This window comes from Pseudonaja textilis, chromosome 1 (assembly GCF_049901715.1).
Source record: "Pseudonaja textilis isolate UNSWEBS1 chromosome 1, rPseTex1.2, whole genome shotgun sequence".
Taxonomy (NCBI): Eukaryota; Metazoa; Chordata; class Lepidosauria; order Squamata; family Elapidae; genus Pseudonaja; species Pseudonaja textilis.
Genome location: NC_141990.1, coordinates 492,668 through 515,722, shown reverse-complemented (window position 1 = coordinate 515,722; position 23,055 = coordinate 492,668). Strand labels below are relative to the sequence as shown.

General features: G+C 59.9%; 2 protein-coding genes across 2 annotated transcripts; one reads left to right on the top strand and one right to left on the bottom strand.

The window, feature by feature from the left end:
• Positions 1-1,222: 1,222 nt before the first annotated feature.
• SLC46A1 (solute carrier family 46 member 1) lies at positions 1,223-9,387 on the top strand. The gene is given in 6 exon segments (XM_087924059.1): positions 1,223-1,494; positions 4,566-5,394; positions 5,397-5,420; positions 6,289-6,372; positions 6,789-6,945; positions 8,714-9,387. Coding segments are annotated over 6 exon segments (1,440 nt in total). The 5' UTR covers positions 1,223-1,245; the 3' UTR covers positions 8,811-9,387.
• Positions 9,388-10,374: 987 nt separating this feature from the next.
• On the bottom strand, positions 10,375-22,360 carry SARM1 (sterile alpha and TIR motif containing 1). Its single transcript, XM_087924042.1, is given in 11 exon segments — positions 10,375-12,273; positions 13,523-13,644; positions 13,809-13,998; positions 14,512-14,614; positions 16,477-16,712; positions 16,813-16,904; positions 17,590-17,612; positions 17,615-17,650; positions 17,653-17,800; positions 18,336-18,954; positions 21,750-22,360. Coding segments are annotated over 11 exon segments (2,244 nt in total). The 5' UTR covers positions 22,190-22,360; the 3' UTR covers positions 10,375-12,038.
• Positions 22,361-23,055: the final 695 nt, after the last annotated feature.

Genomic DNA, 23,055 nt, shown 5'->3' with positions numbered 1-23,055 from the left:
AAGCCATCCCCTCCGAGATGCATCCCCAGGCAGGACCCCAGGCGGAGCCATTTCGGGCGGGGAAGGAGCCATCGTGCCAGTCCACCCCTTGGCAGGCCATGGCAGGCGGCCAGGACTTTGGGGCCAAGAGAGACTTGGACTTCCAGAAACCCCGGTGCTTCCTTGGTGGAGCCTGGGAGCAGAAAGGGACGGCTGAGCACGCACCTTGCACGCACTCTAGCGTCTGCTTGGGAGCTGTGGCCAAGCCAGACGCCTTGTGGGAATGCCCCCAACCTGCATTCCCTCTCTCTTGTGGAGGGCGCAGAGAGGGAGACCCCTCCGTCCCAACTCTCTTACCTAAGGGATAAGGAGGCCACAAAGAGTGGGGGGCAGCAGTGGGGGGGGTAATTTTCCATCTACTGTATTCTCCAAAGCATCTGAAGGCAGGACGAAAAACGCTGCATGGACAGACTCAACCTGGAAGGAAGGAAACACTTCCTGGATACGGATGAATGGAAGAACAGCCGGCCTCCAGACGCTGCGGGGGGCTCCATCGCGGGAGGTTTTCAAGGAGAGACTGGACAGCCACCTGTCTGGAATGGTAACAGATCACAAATCATCAGAGTTGGAAGGGACCTTAGAGGTCATCTAGCCCACCCCCCTGCCCAAGCAGGAGACCCACTTCTGACAGGTGGGAGTCCAGTCTCTTCTTGACAGTCTCAAGTGGTGGGACGGGGTAAGGGTGTCTGGCCTTGGGCACTTGCCTGAGATGGCCTAGGCGGGTCTCCTGCTTGAGCAGGGGGCTGGACTAGAAGACCTCCGAGGTCCCTTCCAACGCTGTCAGCATGCCTTCTGCTGCCAAACAGCCTTTTAGTCCCGGAGCCTGGGGTCCAGGAGGTGGGAAAGGATCCGGATCCAACGGGCAGACTCGCTTGGCAGCTTTGCTCGTCTACCCGAACACTTTCCCTTTCCCACCGAACCCGAAACGCTGGAGGATCTCGGGCTTCCCCTTCTCCGGGGTCCCCGCAACTCGGAGCAAGGCAGGCGCCCCCATTCCGAGCACGGGAGCTGGAAGCCTTGGCGGAATTCAACTCCCAGGAGCCCCCAGCCAGCAGGTTGGTCCAGGTGGGAGACCCCCACCCCGGCGCTCCCCGCCCCAGCGCCGCTCTGGCCGCCCCGGGGCGGAGTCCGCAGCTGAGACCGCCCCGCCCCCTCCGTCCAGGCTCCGCCCAGAGCCCCGCCTCTTCGCTCCGCCCATCGGGCGCCATGGCCGAGGTGGCGGCGGAGACCCCCGCGGGCTGCCCGTCGCAGGGCGCCCCCCGCCCGCCCTCCTGCCGCCGCCTGCGCGCCGTGGAGCCGGTGCTGCTCCTGGCCACGCTGGCCCTGGCCCTGCAGGCGCCGCTCAGCACGCAGCTGCTCTGGGACCGGCTGGCCGGAGGGAACGGCTCCCGCCCCGCAGCAGAGCCCGCCGGCTGCCCCAACCACACCGGCCCCGGCGCCGGCGCCGGCTCCCAGGTGCGTCCGCCGCGCTGGCCAGGCTGCTGCAGCGCCGCGATGGGGCCGAGAAGGGCCGGCCAGGGAGCCCGGGGGGGGGGGAATAAAGGCTCCCCTCGCCGCCTCCGCCCACCGGGCGCCCCGCCTGCTCATTCCTCTGAAAGGACGTGCGGGGGGGTGTCTCTCCTGCCTGAGCCGGGGTTGGACTAGAAGACCTCCAAGGTCCCTTCCGATTCGGTTCTTCTGCTGCTGCTTCAGGCAAAAGGGGAGACTGTGGGGTGGCCAAGTGGGGCAGGGGGGTCCCCCTCCCTCCCTCCTGGGGCTTTTACTTGAAAGCCTTTGGGGGTTATTAGCCCCCCCACCCAAAGAATGGAGCCTCCATGCTCAGAGAGAAGCTACCTCTGGGGTTGTTCATACAGCTCAGGGATCCTTGTGTTAGGTCAGAGGTCTCCGAACTTGGCCACTTTAAGGTGTGTGTGGACTTCTCCAGCCTGGAGAATTCTGGGAGTTGAAGTCCACTAGTCTTAAAGGGGCCAAGTTTGGGGGACCCCCCCCTTTTTTTTTTAGGTGGCTCTGAGGAGCCTTTTGGGTCTTGCTGGGCAAACGCTGCTGCGAAGGCCCCCAGGAAAAGTCACCCTGCAATTTAAAAAAAGGGGTTTGTTTTGCAGCCTTCCGGCTCCCAGGCCCCCAAGCCCCCTCCGAGGGGAGCCTTGGATGGCACAGTGGGAGGGGGGACGTCTTCCAACTCTCTTGGGACAAACAATGCTGGTTTATCTCGGGGTCCCTGATGGCCGCGTTGCTTCAGCCTCCCAGATTCTGCCTTGGCCGAAGGTCAGATTGCGGCGGTCGATGGTGGGTCTCTTTCCCAGGCTAGGGGAACCTGCCGATTTGACCCCACCACAAGGGGCTCCAGAATTCTCTTCCTTTCGGGGCAGAACTTCTTGTCCTTTGATATTATTATCTGGCCCAGATACAGTTTCTCCTCTTTGCTTAATCCTTCATTGTCCTGTCATCAGCGTTTCCTGTTTTTTCGTACTTTTCGTACTTCATATTTCAGCAGGAACAGCCAACACCCAGGAAAACAGGCTGGAGACCCAGACGGATCTCGACAGACTCGAACCCCGGGCCCTATCTAACAAAATGAAATTCAGTGTAGAGAAAAGTCAAGTCCTCCACTTAGGCAAGAAAAACCAAAATGACACCTATAATAGACTGGGTGAAAACCAGGCTCAATAGCAGGAACTGGGAGGGGGATCTCAGAGTCTTAGTGGACAACCAGCTAAATAGGAGCCAGCCGGTGCAGCTGCCGCCAAAAAAGCCAATGCAATCCTAAATTGCATTAACGGAGGGATACAGTCGAGATCAAGGGAGGTACTAATATCACTCTACTAAGCCCGAGTAAGGCCACACCTAGAGTCCTGCATCTGCTTCTGCCGGTGGACTCTGGTCCCTGAGGGCGGCTGTGTTGCTGGGCGCAGGTGGGGCAGGCCGAGACGGCCGTCCTCCTTCCCCTTCCTCCGCCTCCTTCAGGGGCCCTGAGGCTGCTCCCTTCTTTCCAAGGACACGGAATCCTCGACTTAACGACCACAACACCCCCTTCCCCACCCCCCGATTTCTGTTGTTCAGTGAGATTTTTGGTTTTTGCCCCATTTTATGACCTTCCTTGCCACTGTGCGGAAGTGACTCGCTGTGGTCGTTAAGTGAGTCACATGGTTGTTGAGCTAATCTGGCTCCCCCCCCTTGACTCGGCTTGTCAGATGGATGCAAAAGGGTGACACACACCCCTGGGTCATAAATACGAGTCACTTGCCAAGCGCCTGAATTCTGATCCTGTGACTATGTGGATTTAAGTGTGAAAAACGGCCCTAAGTCGCTTTTCTCAATGCCTTTGCAATTGAATTGTCACTAACCAAAGTGGTGTAAGTCGAGGACTTCCCGTAGCTGCCAATATCCTGACCAAGATTACAAGGAAAGCTCATCTTCAAAGGGACGCTTTGCAAGCCTCGTAAGGTTAGACGGATGGGGCCGGGGTCTCCCACCTGGGCCCCTTTAAGCCCGGTGGACTTCAACTCCCAGAATCCCAGGGCCAACCAGCTCTGCTGCCTGGGGAATATTTTATTGTCTAACCATGGATAGAATAGATCCCATATTTTATAAAATTGTTTATCCTCTTGTTCTCTAATTTCAAATGTCAATCTACTCATTTCAGCACATTCCAATATTTTCTTAATGATTTCCTCCTGCGATGGTGTTTTCTCATTTTTCCAGTTTTTAGCAAATACAATCCTAGCCGCTGTTAATACATTTACAGTCAGGTATTTCAAGTCTTTACTATATATTTCAGGTAAAATTCCCAATAAAAATATGTCTGGTTTCAAATCTATATATTTTTTTGTCATTTTTTTCCAACCACGTGTGGATTTTAGTCCAGTATTTTTTAGCATCCGCACAAGTCCACCACATAGGGTAATATGAGCCAGGTGTCTGGTGACATTTCCCATTCATTCTGGATTGACGTATCTTCTTTTTTGTTTTCTCTAAAGAAAAAAGCCAGTTCTTTCTCCATCCACTGTGTGAAATCTTTTTCCTTTAAAATAGTATTATTTAACGTCCATCTAGATGATCTTCTTTGTCCTTTCCATTTAATTGTCGTTGGATTGTGATCTGCCCAACTACTTGTTTCAATATTTATTTCTTGAATATTAGTTAACAATTCTGTTGACATCCATATCAAATCTATTCTGGACCATGATAAATGTCTATTTGAGTAAAAGGTGTATTGTTTGGTTTTAGCATTTCTTTCTCTCCATGTATCTTTTAAGTTTATTTCATCGACCATTTAAAAAAAAGATTTAGGGAGAGTCTTTCTGTTTTGCTTTGTTGTTGTCTACAATTCCATTAAAATCTCCCATCATAACTATATCAGCATAGTCCAGTTCAATTATTTTCATATGTAATTTTTTTATAAAATTCTTCTTGACTGTCATTCGGGGCATAGATTGCAATCAGGAGTGTTTTCTCTCCAGGCTTGAGCAGGGGGTCAGGCTAGAAGACCTCCGAGGCCCCTTCTGACTCTGGTCCTGTCTTCCCAGGAGCTGGAGACTCTGGTGGCCCACTGGAACCTCTACCTCAACCTGGCCGGCTTCTTTGTGGGGCTCTTCTCGGTGACCCTCTTTGGCCCCTGGAGTGACAGCGTGGGGCGCCGGCCGGTGCTGATCCTGCCCACGCTGGGCATGGCCCTGCAGGCCGCCATCTACCTGGTGGTCATGTACGCCGAGCTGCCCGTGGGGTACCTCTTGGTGGGCCGGGTGCTGAGCGGCCTCTCCGGCGACTACAACCTGGTCCTCGCCGGCTGCTTTGCCTATGTGGCCGACGTCAGTGACCAGAAGGGGCGCACGTTCCGCGTGGCCGTCCTGGAGGCCTGCCTGGGCCTGGCAGGCATGGTGGCCAGCGTGCTGGGCGGGCAGTGGCGCAGGGCGCAGGGCTACGTGGCACCCTTCTGGCTGGTCTTCGCGGCCAGCCTCGCCGCAGCCCTCTATGCGGCCTTTGCCCTGCAGGAGTCGGTGGTGCCCAGGCAGCCGCGGCGGCGGCTCCTCACACTGCACCATTACGGGGCTGTGTACCGGCTGTACGCTGGCCCTGCCCGGGGCCTGGCGTGGTGCCAGCGGCTCCTCTACTCACTGGCCTTCTTCGTGGTGGTGACGGTGCACTTTGGGGCCCGGGAGATCCTGGTGCTGTACGAACTGGGTCCCCCGCTCTGCTGGCGGTCGGAGCTGATTGGCTACGGGTCGGCCGCCAACTACCTGACCTACCTGAGCAGCCTGGCGGGGCTGCGGCTGCTGCAGAGGTGCCTGCCAGACGCCTGGGTGGCCGAGCTGGGCCTTCTCTCCAACGCCCTGGGCCTGGGGACCATGGCGCTGGCCGGACCACGGCCCTGATGTTCACAGGTGAGCCTGGTGGGGGAGGGTGGGCCAGGTGGGGATCTGTCCCCCAAAGGACCCTCGGGAGGCCTCCTGGGGTTGTCTGTCTTTCTTTCTTTCTTTCTTTCTTTCTTTCTTTCTTTCTTTCTTTCTTTCTTTCTTTCTTTCTTTCTCTCTCTCTCTCTCTTTCTCTCTCTTTCTTTTCTCTCTCTCTCTCTCTCTCTCTCCCTTCCTTTCTTCCTTCCTTCCTTCCTTCCTTTCTCTCTCTCTCTCTGTCCTTTCCTCCTTCTTTCCTCTTTCTCTTCCTTCCTTTCCTTTTGTTTCTTTTTCTTTCTGTCCTTCCCTCCTCCTTTTCTCTTTCTCCTTTCCCTTTCCTTCCATCCTTCCATCTGATCATATCTTAGATCTGATCTGATCTTTACATCTTATCTACCAAATTATGTGCCATATCCGATGACTCTGGGCTGATTACTGCATAAAAACATCAGAACGTTTTTAAAGACCCATTGAAATCAATAATCATAGAAACACAGTGGATACAATCCTTAACTAGTAAAATAATGCAAAAATAATAATTAAAACAGTGGTTGAATAATTATTCTTTAATTAATTGTTAAATCGTCATTAAATAACCCCAGGGGGGAAGGAAGGGGCCGGACACACATGGGGGAGGGGCATTTAGCTGGGCCAGGGGCCACGTAAGGCCCAGAGCTGGGTGCCATGGAGCCTCTTGGCAGGGCAGCCTCACCCGCCACGCGCACCCAGGCTGCTCTCAGTGCCAAGCTCAGCTGGTGTGGCAGGGGGGCTTGTATGTCCGGGGTGGGTGGGGGGCTCCCCGGGCCTTGTGCTGTCCACCCCACCCCCGGCCTCCCTCACCCACCATCTCCCCCCACAGGTTATGGTCTCCTCTTCCTCTCCATGACGGTGACGCCTGTGATCCGCTCCAAGCTCTCCAGGCTGGTTGGCGAGACAGAGCAAGGTAGGGCGGGAGGGGGAGGGCGGCTGTGCCCCTCCCCACACCCCTCCGTGTCCCCCCCTATGCTCCCTCCCGGGCTCCACTACTCCAAGGGTTGGTGGGGGGGGTGGCCCTTCCCAATTTTCTCCGTCCTTTGTCCCGGGTAGGAAGGTTAGGATAAGCCAGGAGCCTCCAAACGCGGCCCCTTTAAGACCGGAGGACTTCGACTCCCAGAATTCCTCAGCCAGCTTCGTTGGCTGAGGAATTCTGGGAGTTGAAGTCCCCGACTCTTCAAGGGCCAAGGTGGGAGACCCCTGGAATAAACGGAGCATTTGGGGATTCTGAATTCCCGGGGCGTCCAGACCGCCTGCCCCCCCGAGCCTGAGCCGCCTCTTCTTCCGGGCTGCTTGACCCCCCGCCCCCTTTTCTCCTCCCCCCAGGGGCCCTCTTTGCCGCCGTGGCCTGCGTGGAGGGGCTGTGCTCCCTGGTGGCCACGGGGGTCTTCAGCTCCCTCTTCCCAGCCTGCCTCCCCTTCATGAAGGGCTTCCCCTTCCTCTTCGGAGCCCTCCTCCTCCTCGTGCCGGCTGCCATCATCGGGTGACAGTCGGCCCGGGGAAGCCGGGGGCCAATCCAGAGGTGGTGGGTTGGGGTTCCCAGCCTGGGAGGTGTTGGCTGGGGGGAGTCTGGAGTCCGTGCCACCCCCCCCGAGGGAACGGCTGATCTGGAGCCATCCTGGCCTCCGTTTTCCCTTCCATGAAGTGGTCTTCATTTTAAAGCTGGCCCCTGTTTTCTGGTCCAGTGGTGGGGAGTTCCGGGGGTGAACCTGGCTGCAATTTCAGGCCAAAAACTGCAGCTGATGGCCAGTCGGTGACCCAAACCACCTTGTTCCTCTTTTGAGAAAGGGAGAAAAATCCCTCCCCACCTTCGCTCTTTGCTTCCTCCAAGTATCTCAGAGCCCCCCACAGCTTCTCCTCCCAGGAGCCCCTGAATGCCATCTGGGTGGCCCCTCCCCATCTTCTTCCTGCTCCCCAGACGGGCGGCACAGCACAGGCAGTCCTCAACTTTCAACCGGTTTGCTTAGTTCAGATTTACAAGGGATCTACTCTGGGGACTTACAACCTGTTGGGCCCCTTCGGTACTCACAGGATTGAGCGGAGCTGTCCTGACTCAGGGCTTCCTGAGACTGTAACTAATCACACACTTAGTCCAAACCACTCTTGTTTTATTTCAGCGCTGGGAATTACGTGCATTCCCAGCCCGTAATGAGTCCCAAATAGTCCCTCGAGATAAGCACCCACCTTTCTCTCCTTTGAATGGCTGCCAACAACTAAAGGGCCAAATGAATTATAAAAAAAACAACCGAAGTACAAAGTCCACACAGAGCCTCAAGGTTGAATCCGAACAGAGCAAACAACCTTGCTTCCTGCAAAGGTTTTCCTACCTTTGCCTGTCCTTTATGCCTAATGGGAGGGGCAATCACAGCCTTACTCCCGAGTCACCCCTTCTGCTTCAGCTGCTCTCGCCTTCTAGCACCTCTGCGCACAGGTGCACTGGGAACAGGCTCCCCTGGCTCCTCTTCCTCGCTGCTGCCAGACTCTGGAGGCTCCAGAGGCAGCACCCCACTCCCAGGTGGCCCCACCCCTGCATCGGAGGCAGGACCCTCGTCCGAGCCCTCCCCGGACTCCCGGACTGGTCCCCGTTCTTCCCCACGGTCCAATTCTGTGGCTGTCCCTGCAGAAGCTGCCGGTGAGCCACAACAGGAGCCGTTGGGTCTGCAGCCGTTTGCAGCCACCTGCGTTACGCAGGTTGTCCTCAACTTAATGACCACAGCAGAGCCCAACATTTCTGTTGTTAAGCAAGACGGTTGTGAAGCGAGTTCTGGCCCATTTTACCCACTTTTTGGCCAGGGGAATCCCTGCCATTGTTTAGCGAGTCGCACGGTTGTTGAATGAATCTGGCTTTTGCCTGTCAGGAGGGGAATGGGATCCCACGCCAAAGGGGATCGTGTGGCATCGCCACCGACGTAACTATGAGCCCCTCGCCAATTTTGATGGTGGGACCGTGGGGGATGCTCAACGGTCACCAGTGTGAGAAATGGTCCCAAGTCACCTTTCTCCGTGTTGCTGTAAGTCGAGGACTGTCTGTGCAAGAGTTCCGCTGAGAACTGGTACGCCCGGTGCCCGTGGTTCACTTAACAACCGTGGGATTCGCTTAACGACCATTGCAGAAGCAGCCAAGCAATTTTTCAACCTTACAACTCACGATAGCAATGGGGAGGCCTGGTCGTATGTCGAGGCCTGCCCAAACAGGCGGGAGGCCTTCCCCCCCCCGATCCCTCATGGAGCCGGCCTGTCTCTCCTTCCAGGGGGATAGAGATCCAGGACGGCAGCCCCGGATACCAGCGCTTCGGTGAGGCTCCTGAGCCGGGGCAGGAAGCCCAGCCGCCCCCCCAACACGACTGAAGCCGTTGAGCCTCCTGGGCACCCAGGATCCGCCTTCTCCGGGCGGGGACCGATCGATCGCGACCATCTGGAACCACGACGGATCAGGGCTTCAGGCCGTGGGACTGTGCGAACGCCCAAGGGGGCTTTCCTGGGTCTAAACCGGGGGTCCTCAGCTTTGGGCCCTTGAAGGCTCGTGGAGTCCAACTCCCAGAATTCCCCAGCCAACGGCGTCACCCTGGGAGTTGAAGTCCACGAGTTTTAAAGGGGCCAAGGCCGGAGACCCCTGGTCTCAACTGAGGGGGGCTCTGAGACCAGGCAGCCTGGCGAGGGGGTGCTGTTCTGGCTGGTCCTTGGCAGGGGGGCCTCCATGCCCCCGACAGTGGGAAGGATTTGAAGATGCTTTGGGGGGCTCTTCAGGTTTGGCCCTGCCAAGACCCTTCCTGAAGGGAGGCTGCCAGGCCCGAAGCAAGGGGGCGAGAAGCAGGGAATGGCCGCTGGGGACCGGTCCTCACCCCCCTGGGGCTGCGGAGACCTGCCAGCCCCCCAGCCGGATCTTCCTGGGGGCCGAGGGACAATAAAAGGCAAACGGAAGTGACTTTCCAGGGTCTCTTGGTGCTCCTTGGTGGGGGGGCAGAGGGGTCGCCCCAGCCACGGCAGCTCAGCCTTTGTGCACGGAACACCTGGCCCAGGTGAGTTCGGTTCCACCTCTGGGCTGCCCACTTTCGCCAAAGGGACGCTTTTTGAGTTTGGTCAAGCGGGTGGATTTCTTGGCAAGACTTCCAGGGATCCCCCCCCACCCCGTGCTTTCCTCCAGGTGAGGGAGGGCTGGCTCACATGCGTCCAGCTGGCTTTGGGTCAAAGGCAGGACTAGAACTCAGGTCTTCCGGTTTCTGATCAAGGAGACTCTTCGCAGGGTCGTCCTGGGGGCTCCCTGAGCCGGGTGGCTTCCTTGCAGACGTTTCACGACCCGACTAGGGAATGCCATTCGAGCGAGCGACAGTGGGCAGGGGTGGGTGGGTGGGCGTGAGGGAGACCGCAAAGACCTCTCACTGCTCTAGCACTGATGAGGTTGCCTAGTTTGGGAATGAAATGTCTACAAGGAGCCCACCCAGCTCAGGGCCCACCCAGGGAAGCCCTCCTTCCGATTTTGAGGCTGGTCACCGAAAATCCACACTATCCGGCTCGGCTTTCAAAAGCAGGAAGAGCGGGAATTCCAGCTTTCCTGGTCACAGGAAGGAAGAGGCCACAGAAGAGGGACCTTCGGGGAGCCGCTTTGCATCTGGCGGCTGGCGGGCCGAAGCAGGCCAGCGGCTCCGACCGGCCCGTTTTTTTCATCCCTATCCCAAATAAATTGAATTTGGGGGTGCTCCTATTCCCCCAACGGCACCAAGAGCAGCAGTGCAGTTACTGTGGAGCAGCACCGAAGATATTTGCATTTCTCTTCTTCCCCACCCCCTTTGCCCCACATCCCAGCCCCACAGGGTGGAAAGGGGCAGGAGAGGACAAGATTTGGGGTGCCCCCCCGGCCCCAAAATCCGGAAAGTTGAGGCTGGGAAATGAGCAGACTGACCATTTGCAAGAATTCCCTTTTGCGAGTTTTATAAAAGCGTTTTTCCTCGCTGCACGAGGAAGAGATCAGAGCAAACCCCCCCCCCTTTGCACCCAGCCATCCTGGGCAAGGCCCCCCCCCTTGTCAAACACAAGGCCCTGTGCCAGCCTTCCTGGCACCCACTTTCAGGGGCATCCTGGGCTGTGAGGCACATTTCCAAGACAACCTGCGTGCCTGGCGGGTTCGGAGAAGGCAGTCGGGGCAGAGACGCAGAAGGCACGGGCAGTGGCGTCACTGGGTGGGGGCTTTGGGGGCTCTGAGGGTTCAGCCTCCCCCCCATGGCCCCTCGAGTCTCTCCTTGAGCCCAAGCAACAGGAATTGTGGGGGGGGCTTTCCCCTGTAAGGCAGGGGTCTCCCACCTTGGCCCCTTTAAGACGTGGGGACTTCAATTCCCAGAATTCCCCAGCCAGTGTTGCTAGCTGAGGAATTCTGGGAGTTGAAGTCCCCGAGACCCCTGCTCTAAGGAAGGCAGCCATGGCACAGGGACCACCTCAGAGCATCTCAACCAAAGAAACGTGGGGCTGCCATCCGCTCCGGAGGCTGGAAACTCCCTGCTCCCAGTTGGGGGGAGCCCCGGAGGCTGCTGGGGGAAGGTGGCGGGGAGGGGCGAGGCCTTCCTTCGGCCCCTTCTGGGCTCCCAGCTGGTCCTTCCACCTGCAGAGCCACCAGCCGTGGGCGAGTCCCACCAAAGCCTGAACCTCCATTTCAGGGGCCCCACGTGGCACCCACCCCCACCCCCAGGATATGGTTCGGGGCAGGGGCAGCAGCAGCTTCCTCCCTGGGGGGCTTCCAGAGGGGGCGGCAGTGATGCCCCGGCACAGGACCTCCACCTGTGGGAGGCTCCAGGTGGGGATGTCCAACCTCCTGCTGGGCTGGAGCAGGTGAAGGCTGCTGTGGGGTCCTGAGCAGTGGGGAGCCATGGGTGGGGGCGCAAATTGGCAGGGGAGGGGCTGGGCCAGGACCTCCTGCAGGAGGGGAGCTTTGCTGCTGATTGCGGGGGTGGGGGGGGACTTTTCCCAAAGGGCAACTGGACTTTCTGGGGTTTTTCCCTTTAAAACTCTTCGCTTCTCATCCAGGAACCTGAGGGAGAGAAAAGGAGGGAGGGGGGAGGAAGGAAGGAGCGTGGGTGGATTTGGGGGCTTTTAAGAAGAGACTGGACGGCCATTTGTCTGAAATGGGGGGGTCCTGCTTGAGTAGGGGGCTGGACTAGAGGACCTCCAAGGTCCCTTCCAAAGTTGTTGTTCTGTTCTATTAGGGAGGGAGGGAGGGACCCTTTAGATGCTCCTGGGGTGAGAAACGAAATGTTTTCAAGGAAAAAGCCAAGAAAATCCGGCTGCCTTTGAGGGGAAAAAACCACCTTTGGGACCTGCCTGGCCTGGAAGACGGAGGACCCCCACAGAGGGAGGGCCCCCCATCCATGGCAGCGAATGCCTGCGCGATTCCCCCGGAGGGGGGACTGGCCCAGAGCCCCCACCCCTTCCCCAGAGCCCCCGGGGGAGGTCCGGTCCTGAGTGCAGAACCCACCGAGGGAGGAAGCGAATTGCCTTCTGGCCCCCAAAGGACCCCTTGGAAGCCCAGTGTGTGGGGGGGGAGGGGCTGGGCTGGATTCGGGGGCCCTTTGCTCGCTTCAGCCGCTGCTACGAAGGGCCCGGGAGGGGGCAGGTAGCGATGCAAGACCTGGGAGCGGGCAGGTAAGGCAAGCCAGACAGCAGCCCCCCACCCCCGGTCTGTCCGTCTGTCCTAGCTCTGCTCCAGGGGGTCCCGCACTCCAGGCTGTTGTCCGACCCGGCCGAGGAGGAGTCCTGGGAGGAGCGGCCCTGCAGGAACCGGATCAGCTTCTCGATGGTGGCTTCCTGGTACTCGTGGGACCACCTGGAGGGACGGGGAGGGCAAGCAGTGGGGGAGAGACTCAGCCTGGCTGTGGAATAGGGCAGGGGGCTTCCACCTAGGGCCCTTTCAGGCCTGGGGACCGACTCCCAGAATTCCCCAGCCAGCAGACCAGGGGTCTCCAACTGGCTGGGGAACTCTGGGGGTTGAAGTCCCCAAGTCTTAAAGGGGCCGAGGTGGGAGACCCCAGGAATAAGAGTGTTACAACGGTTAAAAAGTGAGTTACATTTTTCCCGGTCCTCTGATCAAAATTCGGACCCTTGGCAACTGACTTGGGTTTATGACGGTCGCAGCTTGTCCCCGGGGTCACCTGATTCCCTGACGAGCAATCGGTGGGGAAGCCCAGTTGGCTTAACAACGGTGTGGCTAACTGAAAAGCAGTGGGGATTCCCTTAACAACCGCGGCCAGAAAGCTGTAAAGTGGGGGGAAACTCACTCAAGGACTGTCTCACTTAGCAACATAAATTTTGGGCTGAACTGTGATTCTAAGTTGAGGCGTCCCTATACAAAGCCAGGCCTCTCCCTCATGGGCAGGAGGCCCCTGCTGTGGCTTCTCTCGTGGTCCCTGCCCTCCACCGCTCTGGGCCCAGGTCTGTGTTGAGGGCCACCAGGGGCCATCGGCCATCTGGGGGCAGACTCGGACAGCGAGGAGGTTGGGGAGGAACCTGGGCCGGTCCTGGAGTCTGGGGGAGGCTCGGACGAGGGCTCTGCATCAGAGGCAGAGATGGGACCAGGGTCATTTGAGAGTTATCAGCTGCCTTCAGAGTTGGACATCAGTGGGGAAGAAGAACAGCTGGAGCCTGTTCCCAGTGTGTGCATGCGCAGAGCTGCCAGAAGAAGGGAACAGCTAAGGAACAAGGGTCGACTCGGGAGTAAAGGCTCAGGTGGACGGTGAATGGCTCCTCCCAGAGCGAAAGGTGTGTGGGGGTGTTTGCAGGAGACAATTAGTTCATTAGGGTGAAGATTTGTTCCTGACTCCTTGCCAGGTGTTTTCTGCTACGGCATTGCTCTTGGAAGCTCTCGGCCTGGCAACCCTCCAAGCCTGATAAGGTCTGTGGTTGTAAATCCCCCTTGGAAGACTTTGCTGGATGTGAAGGAGAGGAATTCACAGTAGGAGCCTAATAAAAGGGGTTTTGTCAGGACGAGGAGAACCGTCCGCATGGGGCGGCCCAAGGGGGTGTGTGTGGAAGGCCTCCTCCTCCCCCCCCCCGCTGCCTTCGGTCCCCCCACTCACTTGATCCCGTTGAATTTCAGGATGGCCCTCATGTCCTCCGGAAGCTCCTCCGGGTCTGGCCAGTCAAAGTGGTCGGTCACCGGGATGACGTTTTTCCGGCCGCTCAGGGCAGTGGCTATTTCCTGCAAGGACAGCCTTCTCAAACACCCCCTGGGCCCCCTCCCAGCAGCCTGGTCCCCCTGGGCAGGGCGTCCCCCAAAACTGACCTGCCTCCAGACGGACTCCCTCCCTGTGGGGGCTGCTTGGGGGGGGGGCGTTCCCCTCCCTCCCTCCCTCCCTCCCTCACCTTGTGCACCCAGTCTTTGCAGGCCTCGTCCCCCTTGCAGCGGTCCAGGGCCTGGATGGAGAGGACCAGCACGAAATTCCGGGCGCCCATCACGCTCTGGGTCAGCTTGTCCTCAAACTTCCCGGCCTCCAACTTCTCCACGTCCAGGAAGACGCTGAATCCGTGCAGCTGCAGGTGGACCTTCAGGAGGCTGGGGGAGGGAGTGGGGGGGGGGGAAGGAGGCGTTTTAGGGACCCCCCTGCTCTGCTTTTCCCTGGGCAGAGGCGAATTGGGAGGGACCTTGGAGGTCCTCTAGCCCAACCCCCGCTGAAGCAGGAGACTCGATACCATTTCAGACAATCTGGCCTTAAAAGCAGCCAGAACTTCGGAAGGCAACTTCTGTCCCAGGTGTAGCCCTGAGGATTCACCCGCTTTGGCCAGGAAACCTCTGCCTGAAGACCACCGAGCCCAGAGCTCACCAGGGACGCCTCGTCCCAACCCTGAGCTCCAAACGTTCTCCTCCGTTAGTATAGGGAGCACCTGGGGGCCCAGAGGCCTGCAAAGCGTCGCCTGTTCCCCTCCCTGGGGGCTGCTCTCCTTTGACAAGGGACAGAGCCCCTCCAGGAAGGGAGAAGGCCCTGGAGCCCCCCGCCCCGAGCACCTGGGACAGCCATGCGTGTCGCTTGGGATCTGGGGACAGCCCGGGCAGCCCCCTCCCCAGTACCTGGCCAGCTGAGACCCCGTACGCCGCCGGTAGCTGATGAAGACGTCCGTGCCCTCCAAGGCAGACTTCCGGCTGTTGCAGGGCAGAGGCGAGTGGAGCATCTCTGGGCGGAAGAAGGGAAGGAGCAGAAACAGCTGGATGGGGCCCTTCCGACCCCCCCAAAAGGCAGTCTAGGCTAGCCAAAGACATCCCCTCCAGCTTCATCTCCCCCCAAAAGACCAAGAACAATTAGGGGCATTTGTGGAGGTTCTCCAGTCACCCCGCTCACAGTTGCTTTTTCAACTGGGCCCTCTGGTTTTCTTTGGAGACGTTTCGCTTCTCCTCCAAGGAGCCGCCAGGGTCCCAAATGAAGGACCCACAGCAAGCAAAGCTCCCAGGTAGGTGGATTCCTCCAAGAGTCGCTTCATTGGATGTATCATATTGGCCCAGGTCTGGTGAAAACCGACTCTGGAGGTTCCTGCAGTTTTCCCCAAATTAAAAGTAAACATGTGTCACTTTCTCATAGCGATCAGTCCCGCGGTCCAGTCGCAGTCTGGTTGCCTGGTGACATCACTCCGCCGTCCTCTGACCAGGTGTGAGAATGTCCTTGTTTCCCAGGAGAAAGGATTTTGTTTTGGCTACAAAATCCCAGCTATCTCGGTTGAGCCTCGGTGGTGCAGTGGTCAGAGTGCAGTACTACTTCTGCTGCCTGCCGGCTGCCTGCAATTGGGCAGTTCAAATCCCACCAGGCTCCAGGTTGACTCAGCCTTCCGTCCTTCCGAGGTGGGTCAAAGGAGGACCCAGATGGTTGGGGGCAAGAAGCTGTAAACTGCCTAGAGTGGGCTGGAAAGCCCCGTGAAGCGGTAGAGAAGTCTAAGGGCCCTTGCTCTTGCTATCTAAAATCCCCCCTCCCTGTCGCTCAGCTCCAGCGGGGCAACACTGAAGCGTCCAAGGTGCCTCCGATCAGGGCAGCTTCAGGGTAGACAGGAGCTTCTCCAGCTCTGTTGAAGCGGGACGTCCCGTGCTAGGAAACCCTGGCCTCATCCGGATCCAGTTTCCAAGCCATGCCGGCAAACTCCTGTGAACTGTTGCTGTGATGGGGGGTGTTGCCAGCTAGAGAGCTAATAAGGCGGTCGGATGTTTGGCAACGTTGTAGGTCACGGAGTTGAGGCTGCTGGCAATTGGTCTGAGTAGGGAGTCCCCCCTGGGTGGATTTGGGGAGGGGGGTCCCTACGTATATGGCGTGGCTTCCCCAGGGTCAAGACGGTCACGTGGCTTGTCAGTGGCATTGTTCTTCCAGAGGGGTCGCAGAAATCGGTGGCCCTTTTCTCGCAGGTGCTGGTGGGGCCCCTCTCTGGCGTCTCCCGGTTCCCCTTGGCCTTGTGGTCCTCCGTGTCCAGGGGGGCTGTGCACCTCCCTCCAGAAGCTTCTTGGGGGAGAAGCGAAGGGGCGTCGGAGGAAAACCAGAAAGTCCAGGGGCCTCTTGGGAGAAAAACACCTTCAGGACCACCGTTGGCCGCCACAGTCAGCTGAACCTGGGCTCCACAGGCCAGGAGCACCTGGGAGCCGAGTCCAGCCTCTCCTAAGAACAAAGGCTCTGGTGGGGGGGTCAATTGGGAGTCCTCCTGTGGGCAACAGGCTGGATTCAAAGACCCCCAGGCCCCTCCCTCCCTCCTCCAGCACCGGAGGCTCAGGGAAGAGGCAGACAGGCTTCAGAGCCTGGAAATCTGGGGAGTCCTGGGGGGTCTGAGCTGCTGCTTGGCTGCCCCCACCCCAGTCACCCTTTGGAGACAGGCGTGTCTTGGCAGAAGGGACACACACACACACACACACACACAAACACACACACACACACACACAGGATCTGGGCTAACTGTGTGTGTGTGCCTCGACTTCAACTCCAAGCCCTGGGTAACCGGAGCCGGAGCCCAGCTGCAGAGGGGGGGGGCAGCCGGCAAGGGTCTCTCTCTCCCCCCCCCCACTTACCCCGGGCAGCAGAGAGGATTCGGACGCGGTGGAAACCCAGGCTGATGTGGCAGTCGTCCTGCAGCTGCTGCTCCGTGACGCGGTGGAGGAAGTTCCGGTCAATGCCGCAGGTGACCAGGTTGTAGGTGTACTGGCGGAATTTGGGGTCGACGCTGGCCAGCCAGTCAGCCAGGTTGCTGCGGTCGCAGGTGGAGTAGTTGGCGTAGGTCTTCAGCTCCGTCAGCTCCCGAAAGAACCTGCGGGAGTGGGGGGGCTCAGCCGGCAGGCCTGGTCCAGGCACCAGGCTGGAGAAACCAGGGGGCGGGGAGTTCGAATCCCGCCTGCCTGCCTTCCTACCGCTTCCGGGTGATGCTGGAGCTCATGGCCAGGTCAGACAGCAGGTCTTCCTCCGAGAGCCTCAGGAGCAGGTCCCCGTCCACCTGGTGCTCCTGCAGGGGGAGGAGGTTCCGGGGACCCTCAGCCTTCGGGCGGGATTGTCCAGGATGACGTCTTTCTCTCTTTCCCTCCTTCTCTTTTCCTTCCTTCTTTCCTTCCGTTATTTCTTTACTCAATTTCTATGTCATCCCTTTCCCTCCCTCCCTCCTCCTATAACCTCCCTCCTTCTTTCCTTCCTCCCTCCCTCCCTTCTCTTTTCCTTCCTTCCTTCCTTCCGTTATTTCTTTATTCAATTTCTACGTCACCCCTTTCCCTCCCTCCCTCCTCCTATAACCTCCCTCCTTCCTCCCTCCCTCCCTTCTCTTTTCCTTCCTTCCTTCCTTCCTTCCCTCCCTCCCTCCCTCCCTCTCTTCCTGTTTCTGTTTATATGGCCACCCCTGTAATTAGTCCCGGTGGCAAACAAACAAAAGCACGGCCAGAAACCCACCAGGCTCAGGAGCAACCCAAGCTGAGCCCCCGGAAGTCTCAGCCCCCTGTCTCCCCCCAACCACACCACAGATTAGCATCTTGCATTCCCCCCCAATTCCGTTCCCTTCGTGGGCAGGAGAGGAGCCAGAGACGGGAGCCCACCCCTGAGTGGCTGGCCAATAGAGCACCCACCCATCCTTTGCCCATCACCCGAGGGCAGGGCTCCCCCTCCACTATCTCCCCCCACCACACACACCCCGGGACTCCTACCAGGAAGCGGGCACAGTACTTGCGAAGCCGATCTGCTGAAGCCACTTCTGCACCTCGGGGTCTTCCAGTTGGGCACCGTGGGCAGGAGCCTCCGGGGCACTTCCTCGCCCATGGTGCACAGCGCCCGCTTGGCCAGCATGGAGGTGGTACCGTTGGCAGAGTAGCAGACAATCCTCTTCAGGCTCTGGATGGCCCCGATCTCTGCAAAGATCTGGCGACACGAGGGGCACCGTCAACGCTCATGAGGCAGCCGGTTCCAGCTGCCCCAACGGGCACCTGCCCCAGTGGGGCCGGGTCTCAGCCCTGGAGAGCTGCTCATGCCACCAGAAGCAAGCTGAGAATATGGCAGCGGACGTTGGCCGAGACCTCCAAGGCAAACTCGACTGAGGGGGGGCTACTGAGACTGGCCTCGTCCCAGGATCTCCCGCCTCCGAGACTCCAAGCCAGAAACTTTGGGGCAGCAGCCCCCTCAGAGCCACTAAGTAGATTGGTTCTCCCCTGCCCCCCCCCAGGTTTTGGAGTGGGGGTGGGCAGGGGAGGAGCCCAAAGGGGGGGACCTGCTCTCTTGGCACAGCAGGGGCTCCTCTCCCCCCATGTCTGGGTGTCTCTTGCAGAACTGGGTCTTTCGGCCCAACCCCAGCCCTGCGTGTGGGGAGGGGCTCAGAGGCTTCTCCTGCCCCAAGGCCTGGAGGGAGACAACGGCCCCCACCCCTGCCCCCCCACCCCTCCCACCCCGCCCTGCTGACCTCGGTCTTCTTCTGCCGGGCTTTAATGGCGGCCTCCACGCAGAGGTAGAAGGCAGCGATGCACTGGGCCTCCAGGCGGGAGCTGTCCAGCAGGGGCACCAGGCACTGCAGGTCGTCCGCCGTTCGGCCCTGGCTGTTGTCGCTGCTGCCCAGCCAGCTGTGGGTGAAGCGCCCCGGGTCGAGGGTGGCGATGAAGGGCTCCACCAGGGCCAGCGTGCCCGAGTTCTCCACCTCCTTCTCGATCTCCTTGTTGGTGGCCAGCACGGCGATGGCCAGGCAGGCCTGGAACTGGACCAGGTCATCCTCCTTGGAGAAGGCCAGCGGGAAGAGCCACTGGGCTGCCTTCTTCTCCACCATCCGCCGCTGGTTGGCCTGCCCGCCGTACATGGCGCAGTTGGCCAAGGCGGCGGCGCAGTGGCGAAGCACCAGCGGGTCGCTCCAGCGGCACCAGAAGAGGATGGCGTCCAGGCCCCCGTGGGCGATCAGCTGGAAGCAGGTCTCCTCCGAGTGCTTGAACATGTGTTCCAGGATGCCCGAGGTGCTGCGGGCCAACGGGAGGCTCTCCCGCTCCCTGGCCAGGCTCAGCACCACCCCCAGGCCGATGCGGGCCACGCGGTTCCTGCCGGGCGAGCAGGGAGGGGGAAAGGTGAGCAAGGAGCCCCCGATCTGCCCCCTCCAATGTCCTGAGACCGTCCAAGGCAGCCCCATCCCCTCTGCCCCCCTGCCCAGGGAGAGAAGGGGGGGCCGAAGGGTCCCCCAGGGGTGGAGACTCTGGAAAGAGGGCAGAGAAGAACGGTGGCAGGAACCGGGCAGGGCTAGGGAGGAGCGGGGGCCGGGGGGACGCGAGAGCAGCCTTCCCACATCTGAGGGGCTGCCCCAGAGAAGGAGAGGAGGAAGGGGGTCCAACCTCTCCCCCAAAGGCAGGACCAGGAGCAACGGGTGGAAGCTCATCGAGGAGAGAGAAGCAACCTGGAATGAAGGAGGGATTTGCCGACAGGGAGGACAATTGAACACCTGGAAGAGACGGGACAGCCCTGTGTCTGGAATGGTCGAGGCTTTCCGGCCTCCGAAGTCCCTTCCAGCTCTCTCGTTTCCCCAGCTAAGCTCTGCCCAGATCAGCCCAGGATCCACGACAGGGCAGCGCGGACTGCAGAAGGAAGACCCGGCCTGTTCTTGCGTCAGTGGGGGAGAATGGGACGGGGTCTCCGCTTGGGCGGGGCTTGACTAGGCGGCTTCCTCGGAAGGGCCTTTGCCTCCTGGGGGGTCACATCAGCCAGCCCCAGCCTTGCCTCCCGCGCAACCTCCCAGGTGAGCTCAGCTTCGGGTGACTCAGCCCCAAAGGGAGAAGGGGGCTGGCGTGGCCGTCCTCCTGGAAACTGGCTTGATCTCTTTCTGCAGGCCAGATGGCCCGGAGCCTCCAAGCCGATCCCATTTCTCAGACATCTGCACAATCGATCGGTCCCTGAACCGCACGCACCATTTTATTTTGAGAAAGAAAATCAGGAAAAAAGCAGCATTTGATACCAGAAATTTACCTGTGAGTCTTCCCAGTCTCTTCCTTTTCCCGTCCTTCCTTTCTTTCCTTCCTCTCTCTCTCTCATCTCTAATCTTTCTATTATCTATTTCTCTCTCTCTTTTTCCTTCTAATACCTCCCGATCTCTACCCAACGCAGGGACTACCCATGGTGCTCTCTTGCAGGGCCTATTGGTCTCAGAGCATGAAGTCAGAAGTCGGGGAGGGGCCCACCGTCCTTAAGGGGAGCTGGAGGGGCGGATGGCTCTGGTCCCCACCCTAAGCCTCTGGCTGGCACACTCCCATCTCCCCGACGCCTGAGCTGGGAGGGGCCCCAAGGCAGGCAGCCTCTCAAGGGGGCCCTGCAGACTTGCCCTTCTCCTTCCAGGCTCCCCTGGAGACCCCCATGGATGCCTCTGCTTTGGGGGCCGAGATCCGCCTTGCCAAAGAGGCCGGGGTGGGGCAGTGAGGAACCCCAGACCCAGCCGGAGGAGCCCTGGGACCAAGGGGGGCCTGCTGCTGCCCCAGAGAGAGGGCTCTCCCCACCAGCCATCCCCGTGCTGTGTAGAACGTAGAGGGAGGCCTCGGCTTACAACAGTTCGTTTAATGGCCAACGTTACAGCAGCGCTGAAAAAAATGACTGAGGGCTGCTTTTCACACTTAGGACCATAGCAGCCTCCCCTGGTCCCCTGGCGTGACTCATGACAGTCGCTGTGTCCTGGGGGGGCGGGGTGTCATGTGATCTCTCTCTCTCACACACACACACTGGCCCAGCCCTCTTTGCCCAACTGAAGGGTTGTCCCCCACCCCCACCCCCCGAAGGCCGGGACGATGCCAGGAACAAGGAGGTGCCCTGCTGTCTCTGAGTGAGTCACAGCTCTGCCTTCCTTCTTATGCAGGCCCCTGAGAGGAGGGGGGGGATTTTAGGCTGGCTGGACTCCAGCCGGCTGGATACAAGGCAATAAATAACAGAATAAAAGTTGCAAGGGCACTTGGAGGTCCTCTAGTCCAACCCCCTGGTCAAGCAGGAGACCCTCTACCATCTCAGACAAGGGGCTGTCCAGTCTCTCCTGAAAAGCCTCCAGTGATGGAGCAGTCGCCACTTCTGGTGTCAAGGAGTCCCACTGGTTAATTGTCTTCACTTAGGAAGTTTTTCTTTAATTCCAGGTTGCTCCTCTCCTGGATGAGTTTCCATCCGCTGCTTCTTCTCCTTCCTTCAGGGGCTTTGGAGAATAAATTGACACCCCCGCCCTTCTTTGGGGCAGCCCCTCAAACACCGGAAGGCTGTCACTTCTTGTCATCTCTCTTTCTTCAATGACACCCAACTCCTGCAACCGTCTATGATATGTTTTAGCCGCCAGGCCCCAAATCGCCTTCGTTCCTCTTCTCTGCACCCTTTCCAGAGTCTCAACAACATCGTTGTATATTGTAACTTCTCTCTCTCACACACACACACCCCTTTAGAGTCTAAAGCGGGGTTCTCCGACCTTGGCAACTTTAAGCCCGGTGGACTCGCATCCCAGAATTCTGGGATTCCGCCAGCCTTAAAGTTGCCAAGGTCGGAGAGCCCCGGTCCAAAAGCGAGCAAGCAAGCAAGCAGCATCCGCGCAGGCGGCCAGGCGGACAGGCAGCCTTGCGCCGAGAGAAGCCGAGGCTTCCTGCAGCCAAAAACAGCGGGCAAAAGAGCGACCTCATGGGGGGGTCTCCTTCCACGAAGAAGCGCCCCTCCTCGACCTGGCCCGGGAAGGACGCAAGAGGGCAGCCCTTACAAAGAGATCCGCCTAATCCCCCCCCCTCCGCCAGCTGAAGGGGCCCCCGTCCTCCCCCGAAAGGTCCCGCGCGTCGGCTGAGGCTGCGCTGCTCTTTAGGATCCCCGGCCGGCCGGCCGGCCGCGCGCTCACCTGTTCTCGGCCACCAGCACCTGTTCCAGCAGCTCCGCCGCGCGCTGCCGGCTCTCGGGCTCCGCGCCGCGCAGGAGGTCGAGGAGCAGGTCGAGGCCGCCCTCCAGGCGCAGCGCGTCGCAGAGCCCCTGGGCCACCGGGCGGCCCACGGCCGGCAGCCCCCAGGCCTCCTCCACCAGCGCCCGGATGGCGCCCAGCCGCGCCTGCAGGTCCTCCGGCCCGGCCGCTTGCTTGGCGGCCGAGACGGCCTGGTGCAGCTCGGGCAGGCTCCGCTCTAGGGCCGCCTGGATGGCCGAGCCCAGGCCGGGCGGGAGGTCGGCGCCGCCCAGGCCCTCCGCCCACCAGCCCGCGCCGCCCGCGCCGCCCGCCGACGCCGACGCCGGCTCCGGCATGGCCAGGCGGCACAGCTCGTAGGCCGAGAGGAGCAGGCTCAGCACCATGGGCAGCGGCGGGGCTCCCTCCGCCCGCTTGGCGGCAGCGGCAGCAGCGGCAGCGGCAGCAGCAGCAGCTAGGACGGCGGGGGCGCCGGGCCGGGCCGGGGATGCCGGGGGCGCAGCCTGCCTTCGCCTGGGGCTGCGGAGGATGCCCGCCGGGGCCGCGCTGCCATCCCACCGCCGCCCCCGCCGCCGCCTTGCAGCGCTCCCATGATGTCACCCACCGCCCTCCCTCGCGCGTGCCCGCTGGCGAGAGCGCGCCTGAGTCCCGCCCCGGTCCTGCCCGGTGGGGGGATGGAGCGCGCGGGGAAGAGAGGCAGCGGCCGCGACCCCGGCCCCCCCGGCCTCTCAGACCCTCGGAGCGCTGATGGGGGGGGGGGCGTCTCTCCTCCGCCCCCTCGCCCCTTCCTCATGGGGGGCGGCCCCGCGGCCCTTGGCAGCCGGCAGAGCCCAGGGCGACTTGGCTCGGTTTCTTCCTCCAGTCACTTAATTTACGTTAATTTATCTCTCGGGGCTGGAGGCGACTCGGAATGGCTGACGGTGAAATTAACAGACAGAACAATGATAATTATAACGCATTGACATTAGGAGAGGTTAATTGAAAGGGAGGGGCCCTGGCTGTTCCTCGGAGGCTGCTTGCTTCCTTGCAGGCCTTTTGTGGCCAAAACTAGGTAACATCCTCAGGGGGAGGAGGAGGAGGAGGAGGAGGAAGAAGAGGAGGAGAAGGAGAAGGAAGAAGGGGGAGGAAGAGGAAGGAGGAGGAGGAGGAGAAGCAAGGAGGAGGAGAAGGAAGAGGAGGAGGAGGAGAAGGAGAAGAAGGGGGAAAAGAAAGAGGAGGAGGAGGAGAAGGAAGGAGGAGGAGGAGGAGGAGA